The 17,424-nt window shown below is 45.3% G+C and overlaps 1 protein-coding gene across 1 annotated transcript in view; it reads right to left on the bottom strand.

The window, feature by feature from the left end:
- Window positions 1–14,309: 14,309 nt before the first annotated feature.
- Window positions 14,310–17,424, bottom strand: part of CPQ (carboxypeptidase Q) — a 204,663-nt gene continuing 201,548 nt past the window's right edge. Inside the window, exon 8 of the mRNA XM_081116483.1 lies at window positions 14,310–15,036. Within this exon, the coding sequence (XP_080972609.1) occupies window positions 14,873–15,036 (164 nt within the window). The 3' untranslated portion in view covers window positions 14,310–14,872. The remainder of the gene's footprint in view (window positions 15,037–17,424) is intronic.

Here is a 17,424-nt window from a genome sequence, read left to right as displayed (position 1 = left end):
GATCTGTGAAACTAGGAGGCCTGCTCTAGCACGGAGGCCTGTCTCTGCAGTTCCACTCTTTGTCCCTACTTTCAGGGGTGGTGGGGAGACCATGAACTGAAATGCAAGCTGGGAAGCTGGGCTCCTCTGGGCTATTTTCACAACTTCCTGTGCGCATCTGTAATAATTTCCAAACAAAGTGTTAAGCACAAGTGCAGCTGAAGACTTGGGTTCAGATTCTAAATTTGTTCTTTATTAGGGACTCCGGGAAATAAGTTATCCTCTTTGAGCCCTTTTCTTTGGACAATGAGGATAATTATATCTTATTTTGCATGAAAGTGTAAGATCTAGATGTTAGCTGGGCTCGCTTTGCCCCTGAAAGTCTAGATGAGATTGTTCAAACCCTCAGCCTGCAGCTCATGGAACATCTAGTTACTTTCAAATGGGAAGTTTTTAGCAACTTGCGGCCTTGTGGTCACCTTAGTTTGTGAGCTCCGGCTTCCACTAAATTAGCCTGTTCAGTCATTGTCTTGCCACACCATTGGGGTTGTTTAACCCAAATGTGCAACTCGGTCGTTTCCCTTACTGTCCCCCAAACACTCCTATCGCGCGGGCATTTTTGAGGGTAGGCGACTTTACTGAGGGTTTGGGGTGATGAAGGGACTAACGCTAGAGCATCAAAAGGGACTCATGACGCAGCACCGCGTGACCCTGTCCGTGAGGTTTCTCGGCCACCCCGCGCTCCTTAGCCCGCACCCCCTCTGCTCCCACCCCCCTCCTCGCCTTTTCCCTTCATCCCCAAGTTTCTGCACGTCTAATGTGGAACATTTAGGCTTCCTGTTTATTTCCTTGCCTCTCATCTTTCCTCCAGAGATCTTATTAAAATATATCCTGATACCTCCAGCCCCCCACCCCCACGGCTCCATGAGCTTCAGCTGTGACTCTGAGCAGGTGTGATGGTAACGGCAGGACCCTGCTTTCAGCTCCAGGCAGGGGCCCCGGCAGCCCCCACCCTCCAGAGCTGCCCTGCCAGCCCCTGAAAGTCCAGGGCGTCAGAGGTGGGAATGGCTCTCACTCAGACTCTCTCTCTTTCCAGGTTTAGATGGGAAGACCACGCTCTGGACTCTGGGAATTCAAAAAGGCAGCCTTTGGGGGGAATAAAAAAAGGGGGACCTTCTAGAGGCTTCCCGTACCTTGAATAAAGAATCACATTTTCAGAAAGATATTTTTTCTGAAATACACAAGTTTACAAAAATCGAGGCAAATAAGCTGGGCAAAGTGCCCCCTCCCAAACCCCACACGTTCAAGGAGAATCTGGAGCCGCGTTGCCGCCCACAGGCGTCCGACCATCGTGCCCACCTGGGAGGGCCTGGGCCTGGAGACCAGGAGGGGCTGGTGCTCTGCCAACTGCTACCCCGTTTCTTCTTCTTCCTGGGCCGATGACAGGAAACGAAGAGTCTTGAAGCAGATAACTAAAACCAGAAGGGACCCAATTAGTTCCCACCGCCCGGCAATAGCTCCAGAAAGTCAGCACCCCTCCCCTCCCTTGAAGATGTTTCTCTGCGTCATGCCAGACCCAAGGTGGCCTTGCAAGGAGGCGTCTGTCCCTGAAAATCGTGTCCTGGCACAGACAGAGTTGACTGGGGCCCCCACCCCCTACCCCACGCAGCTGTGGATGCTGCTGTGGATGCTGCTCATCCCTCCACCAGAAGAGACTTCCCTCTGCCTACACGTTGGGTCCCTCTCTTTCCCCCCGACGCCCCTGCGCTAGCTGGTGACGTTCTCAAAAGCAGGAAACACTTTCCAGCACATAACACACCCCTGGTGAGGAGAAGGCCCTTGATAAATATGTGAACCAGCGAAGGAATGAGGGCCCACCAAGCAACAGTGCTGCGTTTGCTAGTGTTACCCATTTTACGGTCATGACAAACAGAGAGGGCATGATCTCCGCTAACTTGTGAATAATCAGCAGGTTGTGACTAATGACAGCTGCAGCTAAGAGCCAGGTGAGAGGGAAGGAAAACGGCATTCTTCTTCCAGAGGGTTTAATCAGCTGCAAACAGTGATGCTCTGTCACCTTGCCGGGGCCATCCTTTAGCCCTCGGCCATTCCTTAGAGCTTATAAAGCGCTTTGCTTGATTTAAAAACACTCCAGCAAGCATAAAGGACAGTGCACTTTATTTTCACTTGTCAGTAATTACCAACTAGCCTGTGACAGGGCAGGATTAAAATTCAGATCTTTAGGAGTTCAGACTGCTCTCATATACATTTCCTTGGAATAATTCATTTCAAGAGAGAGAAGCTAAATACTTCTAGCCGGCAGGGATATGTCTCCTGGCCGCAGAAGGCAGGGCTCAATCCCCAGTGGCCCAGTGGCCGTCTTTCTTTGGCATCCTCTGACCCTGGCTTGTGGCATATATGGGCTCCTTTTAATTCATTATTTCATTTGCTCTGTATAGTAACCCTAGGAAATGAGGTGGGTTTTAGCACCCCCTTTCCACCCATAGTGACTAAGACTAGAAGAAAATGTGGCTTTCACAAGACACAACAGCCTTGACTGAGTCCCAATTCTACCATATTCTGAAATGTCCAAACTGAATGATATAATTGCTTACTTTTTGAAATGCTAAGAAGTAATTTTAAATTTCCAGGAGTCATGATTTGCAAGCAGCAGAAGAAAGAAAAATACCAATGAAAGGGCCGGTATTTTCCCTAGGAATAGCCTGGGTCATCCAAACTCCAGATTAATCGAGTTAGGAACACTGTATTTCATTGGCGTCACAGTGCCTCTCTCTCCTTTTCATCTTTATTTACCCTCGTGTGGCCCACTGAAAAGAATCCAGTGTGCTCCAGGTCTCAGAAGATATATTTTTGCTCATTAATCACCAAACGAGGTTAAGACATAAACAAATCAACATTATTTATACTGAATGAGGCAAACATTCCTTTCAAAGACTCTCGTTTCCTCTGGGAACATGGACTACCTGAGCCATAGCCACCAAAATATGTATTTAATTTACCTTTTAAGGAAACGCCACCTCGTTGCCAAACCTCAAACACAACATCCCAAGTGGAAGAAGGCGTTTCAAGTAAATGAGGGAAAAAACCCAGATTCCAAGTCCTCCCAGTTCTCTCCCTCTGGGGACTCCTTCCGAAACTGTGTGGACAGTGTTTAATGTTCTGCAAATCTTCTACTGAAAAGAGACTTTCGTCACAATTGCATTATAATGTTTTCTCCCCAAATCCCTTCTTGTCTAGGAGCCAACAGCTCAGATCTTGAACAAATCCTTCCCAGGCCTCTCTTCCAGTGCCCTCGGCAGGAAGGGGGCGGGCATGGGACCTCGCCTTTGTCCCCAACACTGGGGGACGCCAGTCGTGTCGTGAGTTTGGGGTTTGAGGACTGTAATATGCGATTGGCCCTCTTCCCGTTTTTGAAAATGTTGGCCAGAGTTTTGTCAGAATTAATTCCCTTGGATTTGTTGTTTTTGCTGAAATCTCTATGGAAATTACTAATCCTGAGCATGACAAGCAGTCCCCGTGAAAGCATAAAACTTAGATGTGGAACAATGTGGCCCCGTGGGGACGGGAGAGCAGTAAACACGAAGAGGGGAGTCTTCCAGCAAGCTGGGGCGGAGGGGGTGGGAGACCCTGAGACCCAGAGCTGCCCGGCCCGGGCGCGCTCAGTGGGAGGTTTGGACCCGGGCTCAGGAGACTCCTGCGAGATGGCAGGCTGCCAGCCTGCCCTCGCCCTCCTTGGTTTCACTGTCACCCCGGGGAACCACCCTTTCCTGCCGCGCCTGCCCCAAGGAGGAGTGGGAGGGCGGGGTGGGTGCAGATTTTGTGTGGCTGTCACACAGGGGGGGCCCTGGCTGTGGCTGTCACACAGAGGCGGCTGCGGAGGTGGCTCCCGGGGTGATCACGGGGCCTGCCCTCCCAGGCTTCCTGGAGGAGGGAGACGGGTTTCACTACATTTTCTCTCTTCCCCCTCCGCTGGGCCGCGAGCCCTTCTAGGCAGAGGACCCAGTGGTGGTTTTGTGTTCTTTGCATCCCCGGGGACGGTCCCCCGTTTAGTGCAAATATCCCCGATCAGACCTCAGGAGCCTCAGATGGGGCTGGGCTTGGGCTGGCTACAGGTTCAGAGCCAAAAAGGGAGAGCCTCAGAGAGGAGGTGCGGGGTCCCCGAGAGGTCCTCCCCCGAGTGACCGCTGGCCGTGGACACTGCACTCTCGGGAGCTTCGGAAATGGGTGAGAGGCTCCATGGATGGGGCCCCCGTTCCCAGTGGTTGCCAACCCCAGCTTGTCAGGGAATCTGCCAGAGCAGGTGAAGGGCAGGAGTGAGTGCAGCTGAGAGCTGGGGAAGCACGGTACCCTGCCCCCCAGGGACCCCTTGCTGCCCTAAGGGCAAGGGGGCTGCCTCTGTCCCTGTCTTCTCTCCCCTCCCACAGACTAGGACGCTGAGCAAGTAGCAATTTTGAAGCAATTAGAAAAAATGCAGCACCTCATCCTGATGGGTGTTTGAGTTTCCATTCGCACCAGGCTGAGACTTGGTTTCGATGAGAAGAGCACTGGCTGCGTGATGGTGGGAAAGCCGCCTGGTCGCCCCCATCTCCCGGGCCCCGTTCTCCGCTCTAAGGGGGCAGGGGCAGAGGGGGGAGTGAAGTCCTGCATTCTCAGCAGTCCCCATGCTGAACGAGCGGTCCCACTGCTTAGCTGGGGGCACATGGGCCTCATTTATTTGGGCAGCGCTCGGAATTGAGAGGCCTGGCAGGTCTCCTAGGTGGCTGGTGCAGCACCAGGGCGATCTGTTTCCTGGGCCCGGTCCCCTAGCAAAGGGCCCTGGTAGGAGATCCCAGAGGCGCCGTGGAGAGCGGGGGAGCTGGGGGTTTTAATATACATTGGGTGCGCTTGTCCAGGAGGCTGCCACCCCCCTGGACACTATAGTATAACCTGGAGATATCTGTAAGGCATATACTTTAAAAAAAGTCATATAATTCTATGGGAGAGATAATGAATGCATTTTATCTGGCATGCCCCTTTTGACCGTTTACTAGTGGCCACCTGTGGCCCTGTGTGGAGAGAGATTCTGAAGCGCTGTGCTCACATACTGTGGGCACCAGAAGACTTGTAAAACTATTTTATAAGAAATATGCTAAAGACCAAAAGGCTCAATAATGCGCATTACTAAGCTTCCCTGGGAGACCATTCTGCTTTTTTGTTAATAGCCAAATTTCCCTTCCCATCTTACTTGCTACCACCAGACATGATGTATTTCACGTATCGTAGAATGCCAGAGCTGGATGACTCTTTAAGTAGCACTTAGGCTGCGCATCTTGTTCCACAAGAGCTGAAAATGAGGGGTAGCAGCCTGATTTTCAAACGGTTGAACAGCTGGTTAATACAGGTCTTCTGTCTCCCATCTGTCTTCTTTTGGAGCCTCTGCATCCAAGGCAAAAAAAATCTGTCCTCGCCTTGGCTCTCTGCTAGTAAAAGATGTGGGGTGTGTAGGACTGGACTCGCTGGGGATCTCGGGCTATATCACCTTTGAGCCACACACCCTGGCGCTCTCCCTTGCTGGCTGAGTAACCACGAGTAAGTGGCTTAATATCGCTAAGCCTCAGTTTTCTCATCAGGAAACTGGGGGTGATGATTGTGAGGATCACCTGAGCTACTGAGTATAACCTGTGTAGCCCTGGGCCCGACTCAACAAGCCTGGCCTATTGTTATCACGTGTAGAACAATCTAGTTGGACTCAGCGATTCCTTCTCCTGAGACCCTGTGATTTGGAGCATCAGTTGCTAATACATGGGGTTGCCTCTGAACTGCCTGTGATAAGTCCCATGTTTTCATCAGGACTGTTCTATCCAATGAGATGACATGTGGGGAGTGAGTCCTTCGCTAACCGTAAAGCATTATTCATTGCTTATTTCAGATAACGTATTTATTACCATCATCATCAAGACGCTATCGGTAACTCCCAAGGTGTGGTCTAGGAATACGGCTCTGATCCAGTGACAAGTTCCAATGGCACGAAGGGCTCGCTGAGTTCTTAACCCTCCTAAGTACAAACCCCGTGTTGCCAACCTTTACATGCTGATGCTGGTCTTTCTACTGATTCTTCTCAACAAGGTGGTGTTTCTTGGCTGATCTTTAGTATCATATTTATGTTTGCTTTGTATTGATAACTTATTCCCAGCCTGAATCCATAGTCATTTCCTAAAAGGCATAATTTTAAAAAACCTAATAGATTACAAGTGTGTGTGCGGGGAGGGCTCAAATCAACACCAGCTTCTGAACAGTTAGCACTTGTGAAGGGGGCTGGCTTCTTGAGGACTAATTGTCTCTTGTGCCTAAGGATGTTGTTTGGGTAAAAGTCTCAAAACCAAACATGCCATTTTTCTGCTAAACACAGTGAGAGCAGGGTCCCCATCCCACACCCATAGTCCTGATGCACCCCAGGGTACCAGGTCCGAGGCAGGAGAAACGGTCAGGATGTCAGGTCCCAGATGGCAAGTGAACTCAGCTTCCTATCGGAGCTCAAAGGACAAAGGCACCTTGGACTTGAGTCTCCAGCCTGGCAGCCCAGATGCCCATGACACTTAGATGTTTTTGGGTTGAAAAAGAAGCCTCAGTCTGTTGAAGGCAAACCGCCTCCAAACCTCCTCAGAAATCCTTGGTTTAAACACAAAAGACATAAACTCTACTTGGCCATAGAAGGCTGGAGCAGCCCTAAAATGCTGTCTACACCTACATCTAATCCCAATGGGTGAGGGAGCAGCGCTGGGCAAAAGTCTGTGCGGAGTTCACCAGCATCCAAATTTTATAGAATGAGGAATTTTGCTGAGTCTCACCAGCTCATCTGGTTCCTGCCCCCTTTCTTCTAACACTAGTTAACGATCCCCATGGGCAATAATCTCCAGAGCTAATAAACACAAACAGGCTTCCTAGTCCCCATACAAGTCCAAAGACTCCCCAGTAAGCCTTCTCCTGGGAGAGAGCTGTTGCCACCAAACGTGGCCTCCCGATTAGCCCCCCCACTGAGAGTCACTGGAACACTCTCAATTTAGGCCATGGAGTTTTTCTCATAATTAACCTCTCTTTTTATAGCTAATGGCTCTTACAGCCAGGCTTCTGATGGAGGGCACTTGGTAATTCACCCTGAGGGCTTCTTTCCACCTGTGAAACCAGAGCATTTTCTAAGAGTCTTTCTGCGGCACAGCACAGCCTGAAAGTTGCTTGGGAAGCTAATGGGAGAGGCCTTCATCACTCTGAGGATAGTCCTGCTGGACCTGTGTTTGGTTTCGTGTTTCTCTTCCCTTTATTTTATTTTATTTTATTTTTAAGAAAAAAGAACAAAGTTCATTTCCATTTAAGTGTGTTCTGTGATTGCAAACGTTGACCTCTGTATGCCTGGGAATATCAGACTGTGGGTTGCTGGAAACTGGGGTTTTAGAGAGCTTCCAACCTGAGAGTGATTGTGTCCTTAGGAAGCCTTCAAAGGCAGAGAAGCTATTCTGGCCACCTGTGAGGTCAGGGGCACAGTTATCGAGGCTAAGGGGAAAGGGCTAGAACCTTCCAACAGACAACCTGCTGACAAATAATTCCTCCCAGAATGTCAACTAAATAAATGAAACAAAAACCCCGCCCCCACCACCATCTACGTGAACTTGGTGTATGGTTTAGCCTCTAAGTACCTCAGTTTTCTTGTCTGTAAAATGGGAAAACATAATGCCTGGCTTGTATGATAGTGCAAAGACTTAATGAGTGAATGAGATGCATGTGTAGTGTTTAGATCAGTGCCCACCACACAACAGGGGCTCAAGAAATATTGGCCATGCCCTACTGGGCATGGCTCAGTGGTTGGGCATTAACCTAGGATCCAGGAGATAGAGGTTCAACTCCTGGTCAGGGCACATGCCCGGGTTGCGGGCTCGATCCCCAATTGGGGGCCTGCAGGAGGCAGCCGATCAATGACAACTCTCTCATCACTGATGTTTCAACTCTCTATCTCCCTCTCCCTTCCTCTCTTTGAAATCAATAAAGATATATTTAAAAAAATAAAAAGAAAGAAAATTAACTACCTTGTTAATATATATATATTGGCCATGATTGTTTCCTAAGAACTTGGGAACTGGGAGACAAAAAAGGCTTTATCTGGTGGCTGATGGGTTCGCCAAGGAGTAAGTCACTTTCGATTACGTGGAACAGCCTCATTGTCTTACCCCCAAGGACCATAGAAATATCTTACCCTTTGTGAGGTGAGAAAGGCCAGGAAGCACTGCTGAGCAAGGATCAGTCTCTGGTTCGATTCCTGAAGCTTCGCTATACACAAGACCTTGAGCTCACAGGATACTTCAGTATTTTTCCATTCCATCTCCTTCTGTGTTTTTTAACGGAGTTAGTTTGGATGCATGTCTATCATTTACCTATAGAATCCTGATTAAGAGGGTCATACGACAGTGAAGGTCCCAGAGCTCCACCTCTCAGCTCATGTCCGCACCTGGTCACTTCCACGGCATCTTCCTCACCGCGAAGAGAGAGTCAACCTCAAGTGCTGACTGCTGAGTTAGACATTGTTGAAAAACAAGCACAAAAATCATATATTTCTTACAGCCACGATCAACCCCCACTTCACACAAATGGTACAGTACCAACCTCAGCACACTGAATCTTACACAGAATTTTCTGGTGTAATGAGCCTTAAATATGTTGTCAAGAGAATCAGTTCCTGTCCTTCCTCATTTACCTCCATGCTGGTAAGTTCCATTTACTGTTTCTTAATAGGATATTTATACAGTCATTTCAAAAATAATCATTTTCAGTCCTTAGAAAAGTTGGTCAAGTCCTTACTGGGAATTCAAACGTATTATCAAACAGATAAATGATGGATTTAAATTTCCTAGAACAAAAAAACCTAGAAGAGGGTATGGAAGTGTATCTGGAATGATGAACAGAAAACCTTCCCTGACATTTGGAAGTCAGAGAATTGTCAACAAACAGATTTAGGTGATTTTACCACTTTGAAGGGTTTCAAAGAAGACTGATTTCTGTTTGCTCAGCCACCGTTTGGAAGTGCAGAGATCAGGGACATCAAGAGCTTGGTCTGAGCTTTTGCGCGTGTCTGCGAAATAGCTGATATGTCGTAAGAGCAGTTCTCAGTGGTCCGCACTGTGGTGTATTTTCATCTATGTCAGTCTGGCATCTGCCATCCGATCAAGTCAGCGGCTCTTGCCGAACACCTTCCACCTTCCAAACGCCTTCCAAAGGTGTCAGAGAGAAAGGGGAAACAGCCACTCCCTGCAGGTGGGAGTCAGAGCCACCAAAGGGGTCCCTCATGACTTCCGGAGGGTATGTAGTCAGGCACGGCTGTGGGGAAAGCCCGTTCATGAAGCTTGTGGCCTACATGTCGCCGGGAGGAGTATCAGGTCTTCGGAAGCATGAAGATGTCCAGCCGCCCTCAGTAGGAAGTGTGGCTTCAGCACAGTGCACCCGAGGGAGTCGGGAGGCTCAAAGGGGACCCACAGCATCAGGGGCCCATACCCGTCCTGCTCGCTTCCCTACGGTGTGTGACCTCCATTCCCAAGTTCACTGCATGGTCCAAGTCGGCAGCGGCTGCTTCTGCCTCCCAACGAAAAAGACATGAGCCCTGGCCGGGTGGCTCGGTTGGTTGGAGCTTCGTCACACACGCCAAAAGGTTGCAGGTTCGATTCCTGCTCAGGGCACACACCTAGGTTTCGGGCTCGTTCCCCGGTCAGGGCACATATGAGAAATGTACTGTCTCTCTCTCACATCAATGTGCCTCTCTCTCTCCCGCTCCCTTTCTCTTTTTCTAAAATAAAAAAATATATCCTTGGGTGAAAATAAAATAAAAAAGAAGATGAGAGGAGAAGAGCATGCCTGTTTCCCTAGCTCCCCTTAAGGAGACTCCCTGGGAGGGGACAATATAATCCAGCTGGCATTTAGGGGCTCTGTTACCATGACAAGGCTAGGATGGATTCTGAAGGACAGTTGTTGACACCTCTTCATGCATCAGGACTCAACCCAAATGTTCCCTCTTTAGAGAGACCATCTAGCTCATCCGCCCCCCGCCCCCATCAAAGAACCTGTTCAGTTCTCCCACAGGAATGATCTAGTTTCAGTTTTGCAAAATGAATTCTGGAGATGGATGGTGGTGACGGTTGTACCAAAAATGTGAATGTGCTTAATGCCACTGAACTGTACACTTAAAAATGGTTAAGGTGATAAATTTTGTTACATGTATTAAAAAATACAATTAAAAATCATTAACAATTAACTACTGATTTAAAAAGAAATATATATTGGAATTAAGAAATAGCAAATTTTAAAATAAAAACAAAGTGGGCATTTCCTATTTAAATTTTAAAATATTTGTTAAATATATTAATTTTACAAAAATAACACTATTTGCAATTCTAGCATGACATGTCCATCCAGTTGCCCATCTAAGCTATGGAAAACTGCTATGCCTAGACCAACAGACACTCAAATCCATGAGGAATACAAATTATTTAATGTTGCAAATATTAAATAATGCAATAGGCCACCACGTGCGACTGTCGTGAATGACAGGCTTATTTCTGAGCACCTTCAGAACCACGCCCTGGAACTGGGTGAGATTTAGACAGCGAGGGCTCCACACTTCTGGGAAACGATATCTCGCTTTGCAGGAATCTGCTGCGTTCATGCTCTGGGAGAAAAGATCTGGCAAGTTAATGAATTTGTCTTTTCTCCTTCAGCACTTGTGCTCCTGAAATCCTCACCCTCTGAGGCAGCGTCTACATTCACAACATCCAGACAGTGTCCCCTCCGAGGCAGGACCCGGGAGCAGTGTTTCTCTGGGGCCTGAACGGCGTTAGCCTGAGAGAGGTGCTTAGAGCCACGAGCCATGCTGGGCAGGTCCCGAGGGCTGGATTGCTGGGGACAGAAAAATCCATACATCCCTCAATACATTCATCTTTCATGTGTGTTTGTGATATGTGGGGACCTCTAAGAGCTCAAGGTCCTCTTTCTTGGGCCAAAGCGTTGCACTGTTCAAATACTACTTTCTATTGCTCGAAATGGCAACGCACTCATTAGGTAGGATCTACCCACACAGCGAAGGCCAGACAGGCCACTGGCCAGATACTTTGTCTCAGGGGCCTATTCTGGTTTGAATTTTCTAGATTTCTGCCACATTTTATCAGCTCCATGACCTTGGAAAAGTTACTTGTGAGCAGTATATCCAGGTTTTCTCATCTCTGAAATGGGGATTAAAATCGGATTTAGCTCATTGCATTGGGTGAGCATTAAATGGAAAATGCCTAGTATAAAGTTCTACGCAGCATAATTGGCCCAGGATGGGTATTAGCGGTAACGGTGATGGTTTGGATAGCAAGGCAGAGCTCGGGGATAACTCATATTCCATTACAATCTCTGAATAAACTGGTTGGCACTTATAAGGAATTAAGAGAATTGGACTAAGGCGTGACTCTGTCATCAAGATCTAAGGCACAGCTAAATGCTCTTTAAACCTGGAAAACAGAACAAAGCTTTCTGGGGTACCGTCAAGCTCATATTTGGTTGTGTGGCTCCTGGAGCAGAGCTGGGATCGCCACCAATGACAGTGAGGACTTGAGCACTGTTAGGATATGCTGCAGACATGAGAGTGTCTATTTGTCAAGTTTCAGGGCCAAGGGGAGGCCCAAAGGTCCAGGGAAAAGGTCTGTGCCTGAAGTTGAGTAATCGATTGATCGGAAGACCTGATCGGATGAGGGCTGAGTTCATCTGTCTCACCTCGTGTACAAAGCTCCGTTAACCATTGCCTTACACCACTCCTTTGCTGAACGATGAATCATCTAAGAGGGGAAAAAAAAACCCCAAACTTCAAAAGTAATTTCTTTCTGCTCCAGAAACAGTTTAGGGTTTTCTGGTTTAACAGTACTGAGAAGCAAGCATGCGTCATTAATTTCTATGCAAAAAAAATTTCTTTACTTCAAATGGCAATTAGTGATAACATTCCTATCTCGTGTTGTGATGAGATTTTTATGCTAATCGTCACATGGCAGTGAATTAATCACTGGGGCGCCGTTCGAGAGGATGTATATTTCATGAGACAGATACAGATATCACGACGCGGCTGATATTTTCTCAAGGTAAATGGGCGGCAGCTCGAATCATTACGAAGGGAGCATCCTGAGCAAACAGGACCGCGTGGCAACGAGATGCCTGCGGTATAGACGCGTGAGGATTGTCAAAACGCCAGAACGCGCTGGGTGTCATTTGTGTAATTACTGTGAGGAAGGGGGAACGCTGGGGAAACTCACACTCCAAGTCACTCACAGACACACCAGAGCCCTCAAAGCCACATCTTAACAATGCGAGGGGCAGATCAACAATCAGCCTCCTTTCCCTCCTATCCCCTCCTCCTCCTGCTACAGAATCCACCCTTTTCACATGATGTAATAATATTTAAATGGACTTCTCTTCTCAATTTCCATCTAAGTCTACACAGACAAAGGAATCAGAAAAGCAACTGGACCCTAAAGTCAAACTGGAAAACGACTGCAAGCCCAGGAAACAGGCCACCCCTCAAAGGAGACATCATTCCTTAGCAGGCAAGCGGCTCCTTTCACAACGATTTGCGGACGATAAGAGCTGTGCTTTCGGGGGCCGACGGCTCCAGCATGCGCCGCTCCCACAGCTGGCTGGCAGACCCAGGCCCTGACGGGGTGCGGGGGGAGTCTTCATGAGGAGAAACTATAGACGCCCCCTTTTCTCTGCATTTCTCCTCCCACCTTCCTGTTTCCCCAACGGCCACGCACTTCCCGACTGTTGGTGCTGCAGATACCCATAGTCACCAACACCGCCCACCTGTGCAGAGCCACATTGTCCCTTCTCCCCCAGGGAAGAAATGGGCCACTTCTGCTATTACTTGGCCCTCTATAAATATATGTATTTTTAAGGGGAATAGACAACCTTATGGAGAAAGTCAGAGAAATGGAATAGGATACATTTCCTTAAAACTGCCTCTAGGATACAGGCAATGGGGTACAATCCCAAACCCTGTGCAGAAGGCGGGCGTGGAGAGGGGTTTAGTCTCCTGGGAGGAATAGGTAGGTGGGCGCAGTGACACAGGAGGCAGCTGGTGGCGGAGAAAATGATATTTTTGCCAGCTGGTGGGACTTTGAGAGTAGACTACAGCTTTGTGATGGTTTTCTCTTTCAAAGTTGCTCTGAAGTTTAAAATTGTGGAGTGACCAGGGAAGGGGGTGGTGGCGATGAGCAGAGAATACAAAATGGAACTTGATTTCAGCTTCACGATCCGTAGGGACGATCTAAAGATGATGTTCAGGGCTGACAGGGGGAAAGCCCAGGAGCTCCAAGTCCAAGGGAGGCGGGGGTCCTGAGTGTGGCTGTGTTCCTATTGAGGAGTCCCCTCCACTGATCTTAAAGGAAATAAAGAAACTGGTTCAATGGAATATAAATTTTAGGAAACAACCAGAAATTTTAGAGTCAACCAGTTAGTTCAAGAGTTTTTAGTGCCAACTACAAAACTGGATATATTCTTTCTAGAAAATAATCCTCTAGAAACTAAGGATGATTACCAGATAAACCACAGATTATCCTTGGACTCTGGTAATTCGCAGATACTTAGTATCCAAATACAGGTATATTAGGCCAACATACACATTAGCTAGTCTTGGACGATCCGTTCTGGTGTTTGTTTTCCTTCACTTTCTTTTTTCTCGTGGTGTTTTAGTTTGTATAAATTTTGTTGACCTATTTTCAAGCTTATCGATTTTTTTTTCTCAGTCTTTTCCGGGCTGCTGATAAGCCAACAAGGAAGTTCTTCATCTGTGATGTTGCATTTTTTGTTTTAGTATTTGCATTTGACTCTATTTTCAAGTTTTTGTCTCTCTGTTAAACAATATTTTTCTGTTCATGTATGTTGTCCACTTTTCCCACTAGATCTTTAACATATTAATCATAGTTATGTTAAAGTCCCACTCTGATTGTTCCACCATCTGGGTTATCTCTTAGTCTAGTGCTCTTACTTGCTTTAACTCTTGACAATGAATTTATTTACTTATTTATTTGCATTTTTTGGTGTGTCTTATAATTTTTATTGACTATTGGGCATTGTGTGTGAAAGAATAGTAGAGATTATTCCCAGAGTGGATTTCAATCAATATTTTTGCTGCATAGGACCCTGTAAATATTATTTAGCCTCTCTGAGCCTCAATACTTTTATCATCAAATGTGAATAAGCCCCAGCTTCATAAAAAATAGTGTGTGAAATATATAAAACACAAATGTAAGACAGTATAATCATTTATCTGGTGATAGACTCTAGTAGTCATCTTTAATAAGGTAACGGGATTATATATACTTGACTTTTTCCCTAAATGATGACTTTTTTTCTCTTAATTAAAAAAATCCATACCTTAAATAAAAATACAAATTAGAAAGTAAAATGACTCCATACATTCAATTAAGACCATACTACAATTGTGTATTCCTCTAATCCTTCAATAAATAACAAAAAAATTAATGTTGCTGTATTTGATTTAATGTTCATATATACACTTGTAAAAATCAGAGTTTTTCCAAATATCTATCCAGTATTCTACTTTCAAAACAGAAACAATATTTTTTACAGGTGGTATAAAGAAATGCCCCCACCGTGATCCCTAATATATGTTGATTTTTTTTTGGGGGGGGGGGATCCTTTAGAAACAGAGAATGTGGAAAGTATCAGAAAAGATAATGATAGTATGAAAAAGTGTGTTTTTTGAAAATGAACCAGATGAAATTATTAGGTGAAGAGGGGCTTCTGAAAGCTGAAGACCCAGGGTTCCTGGCTAGAAAGGGCAAAAATACTCTCTTTCTTTTTCTTGCTAGGATCTGGGCAGCATTTCTTCCATGTCTGCAACGACGTAAGAGACAACAGCCCAAACAGCGGCAGCGACGTTCATCTGCTTTGGATCCATGGCACTCATGGTGTCTCCATGTGAGTGATGGAAGGCGAAGTATTTACCTAAGTCATCACGTAGACTGGCTCCTGGGGAGAAAAGAGGAAGAATTCTTAGGGAAGGATTTTGACAAAAGCTGCTGAATTGCTACTTAGAAACCACTGCCAGTCCTTTTTGCTTCATTCTTGCCTGCTCCTGCTCTATAGGCCACAATGGCAAAACACTTTCCCAGACTCTCTTGCAGCTAGAAATGGCTGTGTGACACCACTCTGGCTACTAGGATGGGAGGGGAAGGCCATAGGAAAGTTCTAGGAAAGTCTTTATTGACAAAGGAGTCAGGCAAACGCCCTAATGATGCATTAAAAGTAGATGAGGAGTTTGAAGCTATCTGAGACAAAAAGCCCACACACTAAAAATGGCAGAGTGGAAAGCCAGAGGAGCCTGGATTTAGAAAACATTGCTAACTCAAGGGACAAGCACTGCACGTCCTACTTCTGGACTTCCTGCTAAGTGAGGAAAAATAATCCTTTATATGTTTAGGTAACTGATACCAATGTCTTCATATTTATAAAAAGATAGTATCTTTTTTGTATCTGCAAGAATGCAAATTATGTACCTTCTTGGATACAAAAGAAGGTCAACACTCCTTTATTCAAGCTTTCCTTCTCAAATCATTAATTTAGTTCTCATGGAATTCCCTGGCAGCCTCCAACAGCACCAGCAGGAGTCTCGGTCCCACCTGAAAGATTTTTCTCACTCTAGTGAAGCCTTTTTCTCGTTTCAGCCACGGATTAGTCCCAACGCATCTTTGCTATCTCACATTCATCCTTCTGAACCCACTGGGTCCATTTTATGGCTTCCAAGTGTAGTTCTTCAGTCTCTGGCCTTGTTTGTTTGCTTACTGCTTTATTGTGAAATATACCACACATACATAAGATTGTAGAGAACATAAATGTGTATTATAAAGATAGACAATATTAAAAGTACACATATATCATAATTCAATGCAAGGAACATATTACCAGTGACTTTGAAGCCTATTTTATGAGCCCATGTCCACCCCCAGCCCCCCTTCCTTGAGATTTATACTTTCACTGTCAATATATGAGTCTTGCCCTTGCTTCACATCTTCTCTAGCACATGGTATTATTGACTATTTTTGCTAATCTGTGTGAAATATCATCTTATTGTGGCTTTAATTTTTAAAATTATTAATGAGATTGGGTATGTTTTAAAATATATATTTTTGGGTCAATTAGGTTTTCTCTTTTGTGAACTGCTTGTGCCTTTGCCCATTTTTCAATTGATTCATTTGTCTTGTTGATTTGTAGGAGTTCTTGACCTTCAGTATTTTAGATACTAATCTTTTGTTAGTATTAAATTTATATACACAATTTCCCAGTTTGTGGCTCTTTTTACTCTGTTTGGTGAATAGATGTGTTTTAGTGAATCAATGTCCTTACTTTTAATGTAGTCAAATTTATGAATCTTCCCCTTCATGATTTTTACTTTTTACATCTTGTTTAAGAAATCCTCCTTACCCTAAGATCATAAACATATTCTCTGATGTACTAAAACTTTTAAAGGTTTTGTTTTTCATTTTTAAGTTCTTCATTTAAAATTGGAATTGACTTTTTGCATAGAGTAGGCTTTATTTTTCATTTGTCCCAGCAGAATTTCCTGACTTAGTACATCTTTTTTCTCCACTGATCTGCAGTATCAGTTTTGCAATATATCAAGTTTCCTTATATGTATGAGTGTATTTTGGGGCTTTCTAATTTTGGTCCACTGGCCCATTAGTCTTTCCCTGAGGCAACGCCAGAGCACTCTCATTACTGTTGCTTTCTAGTCCTTGCTTTCCGGCAGCCGTGTTCCCTTAGTTTCTTCTCTTTCTTCTTCAGAAGTGTCATTCTATTCTTGACCATTTGCTCTTCCAGATAATGTTTAGAATCATTTAAAAATATTACAAAAATATTTTTGAATTTTGATGGGAACTGTGTCTATCTTATATATCAATTTGGGGGAAATTACCATCTTTGATTCGGATACTGTGTTCTTCCTCATGAGAATGGTGTTTCTGTTTAAGTCTTCTACAATGTCTCTAAAGCTTCGTATTGAGTTCTGCATACCTTTTGTCAGTGTTCTTTCTTCCACGGTCTCTACTTCTTTTTGCCAATTGTAAATTACACTTTTTTAAAAAAATTTGCAATTTCTTTTGTAGCTATTCGTTTTTAGCATCAAATATCTGATTCATGAAATGGCTCCTGTTCCTTTATTTCCCTACACTCTGGAATAGTTTGTGTGAGATTAGGATGATTCATTTCTTGGTTATTTTGTAGAACTCCTTACAAATCCATCTCAGTCTGATGTTTCCTTCGTGGTAAACATTTTAACTATGATTCACTCTCTTTCTTGATTATTGGGTGATTCATGTTTTGTATTTCTTCTTGAATTCATTTTGGGAGTTACATGTTTCT

The sequence above is a fragment of the Miniopterus schreibersii genome (genome assembly GCF_964146895.1).
Source record: "Miniopterus schreibersii genome assembly, chromosome: 17".
NCBI classification, from domain to species: domain Eukaryota; kingdom Metazoa; phylum Chordata; class Mammalia; order Chiroptera; family Miniopteridae; genus Miniopterus; species Miniopterus schreibersii.
The sequence above is the reverse complement of the archived record's forward strand: the minus strand, read 5'-3'. Positions and strand labels throughout refer to the sequence as shown.